The sequence below is a fragment of the Salvelinus fontinalis genome, chromosome 23 (assembly GCF_029448725.1).
Source record: "Salvelinus fontinalis isolate EN_2023a chromosome 23, ASM2944872v1, whole genome shotgun sequence".
Classification (NCBI taxonomy): Eukaryota; Metazoa; Chordata; class Actinopteri; order Salmoniformes; family Salmonidae; genus Salvelinus; species Salvelinus fontinalis.
The window spans coordinates 22,474,939-22,485,866 of NC_074687.1; the positions used below are offsets into that span (position 1 = coordinate 22,474,939).

The 10,928-nt window shown below is 41.1% G+C and overlaps 1 protein-coding gene across 1 annotated transcript; it reads left to right on the forward strand.

The window, feature by feature from the left end:
• Nucleotides 1-373: 373 nt before the first annotated feature.
• On the forward strand, nucleotides 374-7,311 carry LOC129821038 (B- and T-lymphocyte attenuator-like). Its single transcript, XM_055878252.1, has 6 exons — nucleotides 374-577; nucleotides 868-1,182; nucleotides 4,398-4,439; nucleotides 4,550-4,681; nucleotides 4,790-4,827; nucleotides 5,688-7,311. The coding sequence occupies exons 1-6, from the start codon at nucleotides 499-501 to the stop codon at nucleotides 5,994-5,996; spliced, it is 915 nt and encodes a 304-aa protein (XP_055734227.1). The 5' UTR covers nucleotides 374-498; the 3' UTR covers nucleotides 5,997-7,311.
• Nucleotides 7,312-10,928: the final 3,617 nt, after the last annotated feature.

The window sequence follows — 10,928 nt, forward strand, 5'->3', positions numbered from 1 at the left end:
TACATCACAGAAGACTGAATTATAACAAAACTGTTTGACATAGATTCACTGGATTTTCTAAGCAAAAAAAATATGAAATTATGAAAAATATTAATAGCATTCCACCCATGAGGCCACTAGTTCATTTGACTGCAGGAAAGGGCTGCTAAATTAATTGAATGAGCAACATTTATGCAAAGTCCTCCAACGGTAACCCTGAAGAGACATGGAATAAAAAGACAGACACATGGGTGTAGTCTTATGATACGAAACACAACCCAAAATGAGTAGCAACAGAAAGGTTGGCTATGTCAGGTATGCTGATGTAGTAGGGCAGGAAGTGAAAACCACTAAGATACGGAGGAAAGAGAGAAGGAGAGAGAGTGAGAGAAAGAGAGAGATCGACAGTACATATCATCAGTGTCACTTCATATGCGTATACACAGAGGGTTTGCTCTAACTGAGTGACACGGACATGACCTGTTTTGATTGCTCATAAGACATTGCATCTTTGCTCTGATGGACCGTCCGCGTTCTGACCACATCCTGCTGGTCCTATGCCTCCTGTTTCTGCTCTGTGTCCATGGCAACGCTCAAGGTAAGATGACAATTTGTGTCATACCATGCAAAACAAATAATTTCTGTGCTGCATTATGATCAACAAAAAATACTGTTCAAGAGGGGTGATGGACATTATCAAAACTTCTCAACGGATTTTTGAATGAAGTATGAGAGGTCATGTTTGAATTGATGTTCTATGATCAATGTGATCCAGTGTGATCTACAGTATGAGAGGTCATCATGTTCATAGTTCATACGTCATCAGCAGTATGATCACGTATGAACTATCAGTCATTCATTTTAGCTGATTCCACTATCTTTTTTCAGACCAAGGCCCTACATGTGAGGTGCGAGTGAAAAGAAACACCATTTGGAATGCTGTCCCTCAGAAAGCCCTAACAATCAACTGCCCTGTGAGGCACTGTGGAGAAAAGCTACACGCCACCTGGTGTAAATTTGTGGACCCATTAAACTGTGAACAGATACATGAGACAGAGCAAGTCACATTTGGATGGAGGCCAAAAAATATTTTGATTTTGTATTTTAAAAAGATATCTATCAATGACAATGGTTTGTACAGATGTGGAGTTGCTGAAAATGGGTCAACAACTGTTAGCCATGCTATCAAAGTCTCTGTCTCAGGTAACCAACCAAAGCTTATTTCATCTTTCAATCTAATGTCTTAGAATGGATCGATAGATACTAAGTTGTTCTGGAAGCCGTTGTTATCTGACAAACGTCCGGGGGCGGCCTAGGAAAAAAATGAAGCCCTGGCATTTTAGCCACACATTACCGCTTGTGCACCATCATGCGCTATTACATATATAGCCAATGTATTAAGGAACTGGCAGTACATCTGTGTTGCCCTGTTTTCTTCCTAACTCCACTGCACTCACCTCTGAACTGTCTCTGCTAAGCCTAACCACCCCCCATATAGTTAGTTACCTTACATATATAATATAGAGCCAAAATGGTAAAACTGGCAGTACATCTGTGTCAGTGTGTGTCTCTCTCTATTCCTACCTCTACTGCACTTGACTGCTGAGCTGTCTGGTACAGTAGCTGTCTGTGCTGCTAAGCCTAGCATAACTGGGATCAGAAGACCAGGGGACCACACTGCCTGTTCTGGGCCCAGCAGCCCCCTAGGGTAACAATTTATTTAAATGTCCATAATAAACAATTTTTAAGGCATATATAAGGCATTTACAAAGTGTTTGCTCACCATGTATGACTCATTACTCCCATATTTGTAAACTTTAGTAAGCTAGTTATTCACACATATATTAAACATCCTGTGTTGTGTGCTGATTCTTTTACCAGGTACTGCAGGAATGCCATGGCATGCCCATCTTTTTTTCCTGAGAAAATGCATTGGTCACTCAAAACATTTATAAAGTATTTATAAAGTATAAATAGCACTCACTTTAGATTAGAGACTGCAATTATTAATGTGGGAGTAATGATTAATACATGGGGAAGACACAATTTAGAAATGCCTTATAAATGGTTTATTACGGTCCCTTAAAATAAAGTGTTACCCGTCCTGCATCTTAGTCGTGAATGAAATAACACATATATTAGACAAATAACAAAATCACTGAATAAATGCCTTATAGATGACCATTGGTTTATATAATACCTTATAACAGCCTAACTATATATGTCAAATTAGTGCCATTCATGTGTTCCCCCCTGCTAACTGTTCAATTCAATAGAAGAAAACAGAGAGAGAGAGACTGCCACTTCCTTAATGTTTTGGCTGTATAACATAGTCAATGGCTACATTAATGAACAGTCAGTCTCTCTCTCTCTCTCCCTCCCTCTCTCTCTGTTTTCTTATCTTGAATTCAACATAAACTCTTCCGTGTTTGTTATAGAACAATGATGGGATTAGTTTACAGTATGTTGATGCGAATCGATTTCCAGGATGGGGGTTTTCAGGATGGGGTTTAATTTCCTTGCTCAGGGGCAGAACGACAGATGTTTACCTTGTCGGCTTGGGGATTTGAACTAGCAACCTTTTGGTTACTGGTCCAACGCTCCTACCCGACCCACTCGCTGGTTGAAGAGTTTGAGATTCAGAAGCTAATAAACATTGATAAAACAATTAATATAGACATACAGTGTCCTCCAAAGTGGCGCAGCGGTCTAATGTACTGCATCACAGTGCTAGAGGCATTATTACAGACCCGGGTTCATTCCTGGGCTGTGCTACAACTGGCCGTGGCATCCCGGAGTCGCCTGTTGACGTTGAGACTGGTGTTTTGCATGTACTATTTAATGGAGCTGCCAGTTGGGGACTTGTGAGGCGTCTGTTTCTCAAACTAGACACTCTAATGTACTTGTCCTCTTTCACAGTTGTGCACAGTTGTGCCTCCCACTCCTCTTTCTATTCTGGTTAGAGCCTGTTTGCGCTGTTCTGTGGAGTAGGGAGTAGTACACAGCGATGTACGAGATCTTCAATTTCTTGTCAATTTCTCGCTCGGAATACCTTCATTTCTCAGAACAAGAATAGACTGACGAGTTTTAGACAAAAGTTATTTGTTTCTTGGCATTTTGAGCCTGTAATCAAACCCACAAATGCTGATGCTCCAGATACTCAACTAGTCTGAAGAAGGCCAGTTTTATTGCTTCTTTAATCAGGACAACAGTTTTCAGCTGTGGTAACATAATTGCAAAGGGTTTTCTAATGATCAATTAGCCTTTTAAAATGATCAACTTGGATTAGCTAACACAACGTGCCATTGGAACACAGGAGTGATGGTTGCTGATAATGGGCCTCTGTGCGCCTATGTAGATGTTCCATAAAAAATCAGCCGTTTCCAGCTACAATAGTCATTTACAGCATTAACAATGTCTACACTGTATTTCTGATCAATTTTATGTTATTTTAATGGACACATTTTTTAGCTTTTCTTTCAAAAAAACCTTTTGAACAGTAGTGTATGTATACATGTATAAATATATATATATATATATATATATATATATATATATATATATATATATATACACAGACAGTCCTTGAATTTACCTTTAACATAGGATTATCAATTATTATGCATTAATTCAGTGTTTAATTGTAATACATGATGACTTTAATAAAAAGCAGTAGCACTGTATGTAATGTCTTATAGATGTCTATTGGCTAATATGTCATACAAGACAATCTAATGAGTTTTTAGGCTATAGCAAGTTACAACCTGTCATATCTGTTACCCTGAATCCCCCTACCCTAATTAGGCCTAGGTGTTATTTAGCCTACTATTTCATACCATATACTGGCAGCAGTTGACAAAATCTGTGTCAGTGTGTGTGTCTTTCTCTGTTTTATCCCTACCTTGACCGTCTTCTGCAGCAGCAGCTGATCTGTTGGTGCTAAGCCTAGCATCATTTATCAGCACAGACACAGGCACAGCATTCGGACCAGCAGAACCGTTACTTTTTGAAAATAAGTTGGTTAATTTCACACATTTAGCAGTGTTGGCCGCAAGCTTTTATTTGATCTCTAACTTTTTCGGCACCATTTTTCAGTTTTTTGCGATCCATGATCTAGGCTGACTGATGACAGTCTGAGCCGGTCTCGTTGCTGATGTGCATTTGACTTTGAATGCGAATTTTTGTGTGACCTCAGCTCAGCCCACTGATCAGGCAAATGCTCAAATATATTATTATGATAACATAATAATATGCAGGCCCATCGGCCACTGGCCGTGCCCCTTTTTAGTTTTTTGTTCCCCCCCCAAAATACATTTGTCGATTTCGACCAGACCACCGACAAAAAGATGGCCTAGCCTATTTGGCATTCGCCAGAATTGCCAGATGGCTAATCTCCTTATGCAAACTTTTTTCTATAGATAGCAACCTGGAGATTACAAGCACAGCAGACCACAACACAAGTAAGACAATGTATAATGAATTTTACCAGGCATTCAGTCACATTACATGAACTAGTAGACCTATGTGACAACTGTGTCTGGCGTTAAGACCTCTCTTACTACTCTAACAGATGACTCAGAGAATGCAAAGCCTGATAGGAATGATCCAAGCTTTATGCCTTATGTTTTCATCTGTGTGGGAATTGTAGTCCTGGTGGTCATTGTGACAGCATTTTCCTTCTTCTGTCTACATGCATATAAAGGTGAGTAACGCTATTGATTTAATACTAAAAATGTATGTTTTTTTTTTACAAGGTTGAAATAATGAACAAATTAAAATGTTACATTTCTACAATGGATATCTTTTTCAGGACCAAGCAGGTCAACCGGAAATAGAACAAAGAGGCAGGTAAAGCAATAAAATAATGTTATTTCTCACAGCATCTCATAATTAACCAAGATGTCATCTGTTAACATGACAATACTGGTCCTCAGTACACCTACTTGCACGTGAAGGCTAAACGTAATAAAGGGTAGCATTGCTATGCTGCCATGTCTAAATGCCTCTGTCTAAGTCAGAGATGGGCAACTATGATGGGGGTGGGTGTGAACCCGTAAGTCGCAGTGGTTTGTAGGTCTTCGTACCCACATCCATACACATCCACACACTAGCCTTTTGAGGGACCTAAGTGCAATTACACACATTTTGCCATGGGGCTTAGAGAAAATTGAGCAGTTTTAAAGCAAGTTCGCTGCAATTATGCAGATTTTACCATGGTGCGGAGAGAAGATTTTGCAATTTTATAACAACTTTTGATGCAATTTAACAAATTTTGCCATGGAGCAGAGAGAAAGTTTAGCAGTTTTACAGCTAATTTCCTGTAATTCTACACATTTTGTTTTGCCGTTTTAATATGATATCAGTAATTCGATCATGACTAATAGAAGTTTAGATAGCTGGCTCAACTAATTTACCAATCTAAAACATTTGAGCTGACATGGGCTTATTGAGGTACTGTCAGTGACTGATATAACAAGAGAAAAACTGCTGATGCACGACCACATTTTGAATCTACATCTTGTGTATTCTACTATTCTAACTGTCAACAGTAAGTTGAGACCCCGACTGAATTTTCTTCCTCCAAAAACAATAATAATAATAATATGAATGATATTTTGGGGAGGAGGGATTGATCCACGGGTCTTCAAAAGGGGGCCGCCAGATGCCCATCCCTGGTCTAAATGTCTCTTCCTGTGTTTATGACACAGGACATGTCCACACTGGCAGCACCATGTCCAGACCTCTCCTTCAACCCTGAGGGAACCTTTCCATCATCACCATCCACCCCAAACCCCGTACAGCCTGCCAATCTCTATGACAACGGTCTCTACTGTAACCGCATCAACGGGAAAAATGGAGCTCTACCATCCTCCAACATCAGAGCAGGAGGTCAAGTGTCAAGCCACCTTGTGTATGCTTCCCTGAACCACGATACCACCAGGGGGTCCCTGAGATCAGCCCGTATTCCAACCCCGCAGGATGAGTTCTCTGAGTACGCAGCAATACGGGTCTACTAAGCTCTGAGAGAGACCTCAGACAGACCATAACAGTACAGTGCTGTCAGTTGTGTTCATTGATGGTTGTTTTCACACAGAGGAAGAGGAAAGCTGAACATTTTTGTTTATGAAAATTTGACTCATCGGGGGATCTGTTTTCATATTATATTTTTTTAGGGCACTTGATATAATTTTCACGGACTCAATGACACACACTTCCTGGTGTAATTGCAACGGTGAGCAATGTGTTAACCGCAGTGCAGTATTGTTTCAGAGAAGAAGATGTAAAGGTGGAGTGTGACAGAGGTGTTAGAACTAGAGAGTATGTGCTTCTGAGTGAACATCCTTCACATCACACCGCAGAGCTAGAGGAGCAAAGGTGTCGGTAACGCTCACTTCAAGATATTCACACATAATGATGGAAAACCATCATTTGTTAATTACTATCAAGAAATACATGATATATACAAAAGTAAGTGGACACCCATTCAAATGAGTGGATTTGGCTATTTCAGCCACAATCGTTGCTGACAGGTGTATAAAATTGAGCACACAGCCATTCAATCTCCATAGACACAAATTGGCAGTAGAATTGCCTTACTGAAGAGCTCAGTGACTTTCAACATGGCATCGTCATAGAATGGCACCTTTCCAACAAGTTACTTTGTCAAATTTCTGCCCTGCTAGAGCTTCCCCGGTCAACTTTAAGTGATGGTATTGTTAAGTGAAACGTCTAGGAGCAAAAAAATTGCACAGAACAGGACCGCCGAGTGCTGAAGCGCGCAGCTTGTAAAAATCGTCTGTCCTCGGTTGCAACACTCACTTCCGAGTACCAAACTGCCTCTCAAAGCAATGTCAGCTGTTCGTCGAGAGATTCATGAGCTGTACACAAGCCTAAGATCACCATGCGCAATGCCAAGTGTTGGCTGAAGTGATGTAAAGCTCGCCGCCATTGGACTCTGGAGCAGTGGAAACGTGTTCTCTAGAGTGATGAATCACGTATCACCATCTGGCAGTCCGATGGATGAATCTGGTTTTGGGGCTGTTTTTAATGGTCCGGGTCAGCAAAGTCGCAGCAGCAATGTCCCAACTTCTAGTGGAAAGCCTTCCCAGAAGAGTGGAGGCTGTTATAGCAGCAATGTCCCAACATCTAGTGGAAAGCCTTCCCAGAAGAGTGGAGGCTGTTATAGCAGCAAAAGGTTGACCAACTCAATATTATGATTTTGGGATGAGATGTTCAACGAGGAGGTGTCCACATACTTTTGGTTTTTATTTAGAGTATATTTTAATGATAAAATCCATTAGCTATTTTGGTGATTATAAGTGAGGATATAAAAGTGGGAAATGACTCATACCTAACATTTTATGACTCTGTGTGTGTTTAGGTGTGTGTGTGTGCTTGTGTGTGTGTGTGGGGGGGGGGGGGGGGGGGGGGGGTTCTGCTTGTGACTCACTCAGTAAGTGATATATATGTACATGAACAAGTTCATGTGTTAGCACGCGTGTTCTGGCTACAGGTTAATGTGTTAGCACACATCTGCTGGCTACAGGTTAACATGTTAGCACGCGTGTGCTGGCTACAGGTTAATGTGTTAGCACGCGTGTTTTGGCTACAGGTTAATATGTTAGCACGCGTGTGCTGGCTACAGGTTAATGTGTTAGCACGCATGTGCTGGCTACAGGTTAACATGTTAGCACGTGTGTGCTGGCTACAGGTTAATGTGTTAGCACGCGTGTGTTGGCTACAGGTTAATGTGTTAACACGCGTGTGCTGGCTACTGGTTAATATGTTAGCACGCGTGTGCTGGCTACAGGTTAATGTGTTAGCACGTGTGTGCTGGCTACAGGTTAATGTGTTAGCACGCGTGTGCTGGCTACAGGTTAATATGTTAGCACGCGTGTGCTGGCTACTGGTTAATATGTTAGCACGCGTGTGCTGGCTACAGGTTAATATGTTAGCACGCGTGTGCTGACTACAGGTTAATGTGTTAGCACGCGTGTGCTGGCTACAGGTTAATGTGTTAGCACGCGTGTGCTGGCTACAGGTTAATATGTTAGCACGCGTGTGCTGGCTACTGGTTCATGTGTTAGCACGCGTGTGCTGGCTACAGGTTAATGTGTTAGCAAGCATGTGCTGGCTACAGGTTAATGTGTTTCATGCGTGTGCTGGCTACAGGTTGGGGGGGCATTCCATGGTTTATGTAAAATGTTGAGCCCACTATATACTGTAACCCAAACAGTGAGTCACTGCAAATAGATATGTTCTCCCTCTTCAGAGACTATGGGAATGTCATTTAAATGTAACATGAATGAAAATGACTGTTTCTCTGTGGCTAGATGAAGTTCACTGTTTCTCTATGGCTATATGAAGATCACTGTTTCTCTATGGCTATATGAAGATCACTGTTTCTCTATGGCTAGATGAAGTTCACTGTTTCTCTATGGCTATATGAAGATCACTGTTTCTCTATGGCTAGATGAAGTTCACTGTTTCTCTATGGCTATATGAAGATCACTGTTTCTCTATGGCTTTATGAAGTTCACTGTTTCTCTATGGCTAGATGAAGTTCACTGTTTCTCTATGGCTTTATGAAGATCACTGTTTCTCTATGGCTAGATGAAGATCACTGTTTCTCTATGGCTAGATGAAGATCACTGTTTCTCTATGGCTATATGAAGATCACTGTTTCTCTATGGCTTTATGAAGATCACTGTTTCTCTATGGCTTTATGAAGATCACTGTTTCTCTATGGCTAGATGAAGATCACTGTTTCTCTATGGCTTTATGAAGATCACTGTTTCTCTATGGCTATATGAAGATCACTGTTTCTCTATGGCTTTATGAAGATCACTGTTTCTCTATGGCTTTATGAAGATCACTGTTTCTCTATGGCTAGATGAAGATCACTGTTTCTCTATGGCTTTATGAAGATCACTGTTTCTCTATGGCTTTATGAAGATCACTGTTTCTCTATGGCTATATGAAGATCACTGTTTCTCTATGGCTTTATGAAGATCACTGTTTCTCTGTGGCTTTATGAAGATCACTGTTTCTCTATGGCTATATGAAGATCACTGTTTCTCTATGGCTTTATGAAGATCACTGTTTCTCTATGGCTATATGAAGATCACTGTTTCTCTATGGCTTTATGAAGATCACTGTTTCTCTATGGCTAGATGAAGATCACTGTTTCTCTATGGCTAGATGAAGATGACGGTAATACTTTGCGTAACTGTGATGTTATGTTGGTGTTGCATGATTGTGATCAAGTGGAACATACAGTGACACATTTAGTCTCAGTTATTGTCGGGTTGGAAACATGTTACAGTAGTTTGAAACCTCACAATTTAAAATTGTGCAAGTTAAGGTTACATGATCACTATGCAGCTAAACTCAATTACAATACATTCACCAGAGACTAGTGATGTCCCTCATTGTGTTGGAAATTGTGACTGAGTCATAGAGGATTACCACATGAAGCACAAATGGCTAGTTTTTGAGAGTGCAGAATGAAGCTTTGGTCTTGTCTTACTGGTAATGTCTTTGGTCCCTACACTGCTTCTGTATGTGTTCTGGTAAAATCCTGAGTGAGTGAGTGGTTACTGTAAAGTACTGGGGTTTTCTTTGTGCCCCAGATACAGACCCTATCCTGCACAAGGCTGTGTGCTTGTGGTTTAAAAACACAGTGCACAGGAAGTGCTAGGAGCAGCACACCACGCCAACACAGAGTGAAACTCTATGCTCTGAGAGATGATGTTTATTCAGAGAGAAACTCTATGCTCAAAAATATTGTTTATTCAGAGAGATGATGTTTATTCAGAGAGAAACTCTACAATCAGAGATGATGTTTATTCAGAGAGAAACTCTATGCTCAGAGAGATTATGTTTATTCAGAGAGAAATGCTCAGAGATGATGCACTATGGCAATGATCCTGCCAGTGTCGAACCAATGCAAGTTGTCTTGTTTTCTGATTTGACTTGTAAAACTTATTGGGACACAAAATATACAAACTCTTCAGCCTAATTATGCCATTACATTATTTCCATAATTGCTGACACATCCATTAGCCTAACAATCTCAGAAGAGGTCCCATTCTTATCAGTGTAATGGCTTTTTAATAGCCTATATGATAATCATTTTGAGCCGTAAATAGGTAACCTAGATGTTTTTTGAAAGCAGACCACTGACTGTACCTTGATGCTGTGTTACTGTCAGCTACTGCCCGCCCCCATGTGGGCGTTTGTTGTTATTACAGCATCAGGCTCCACCATCATACTTTCTAAGGCAATAGATCAAAAGCTAGTACAGGACATTAAGACAAGCTGAGACATGAGGACATACATTATAACTTTGAGGACATTTTAGGTGTATTGAAAACGCCATGAATACAAGGGTTAATGAACTCCATCTCCCTTCAGATTTGGTTGAATGGAATTTCTCTTCCTACTATGGATGTCTGTCAGTCACAGCCCACACACACTGCCCTCTGTCCTTGTAATACACACACACACACACACACAATCAGCCCACACTCTCATATCTGCTCGTTGGCCTTAGCTGCAGCCCTGGACACACTAGTGGAAATGTATGTTTTCTTTAGAGGACAAAGCCCTCATTCAGCCGCCAGAGGGGTGGCGAGAACACGCCATCTGAGGAAAGAAGGGAGGGAGGGAGGGAGGTGTGGATGGAGGTGTGGATGGATGGATGGATAGATAGATGGATGGAGGGGTGGTAGATGGGTGGTGAGAGAGAAATGGCAGACTTCATCCAGATTGAGGTCATACAGAACCCATGTGACTTCATCACGCTACAGTCCCAGAAACCTTATGACAGGGTGGACAAGGTGTGTAAGAGGGGTATGACTGTGGGATTGGTCCAAAATCAACCCTAACAACACACTACACTCAGTCTCATTAGTATGAGGGAAACTGGGTGTGTCACTGGAGGGTGG

Coding starts and splice junctions, on each gene's coding strand:
- LOC129821038 (XM_055878252.1), top strand. CDS start 499: ATGGACCGTCCGCGTTCTGACCACATCCTGCTGGTCCTATGCCTCCTG. Junction 1,183..4,397: donor TATCAAAGTCTCTGTCTCAG/GTAACCAACCAA, acceptor TTTTTTCTATAG/ATAGCAACCTGGAGATTACA. Junction 4,682..4,789: donor CTGTCTACATGCATATAAAG/GTGAGTAACGCT, acceptor TATCTTTTTCAG/GACCAAGCAGGTCAACCGGA.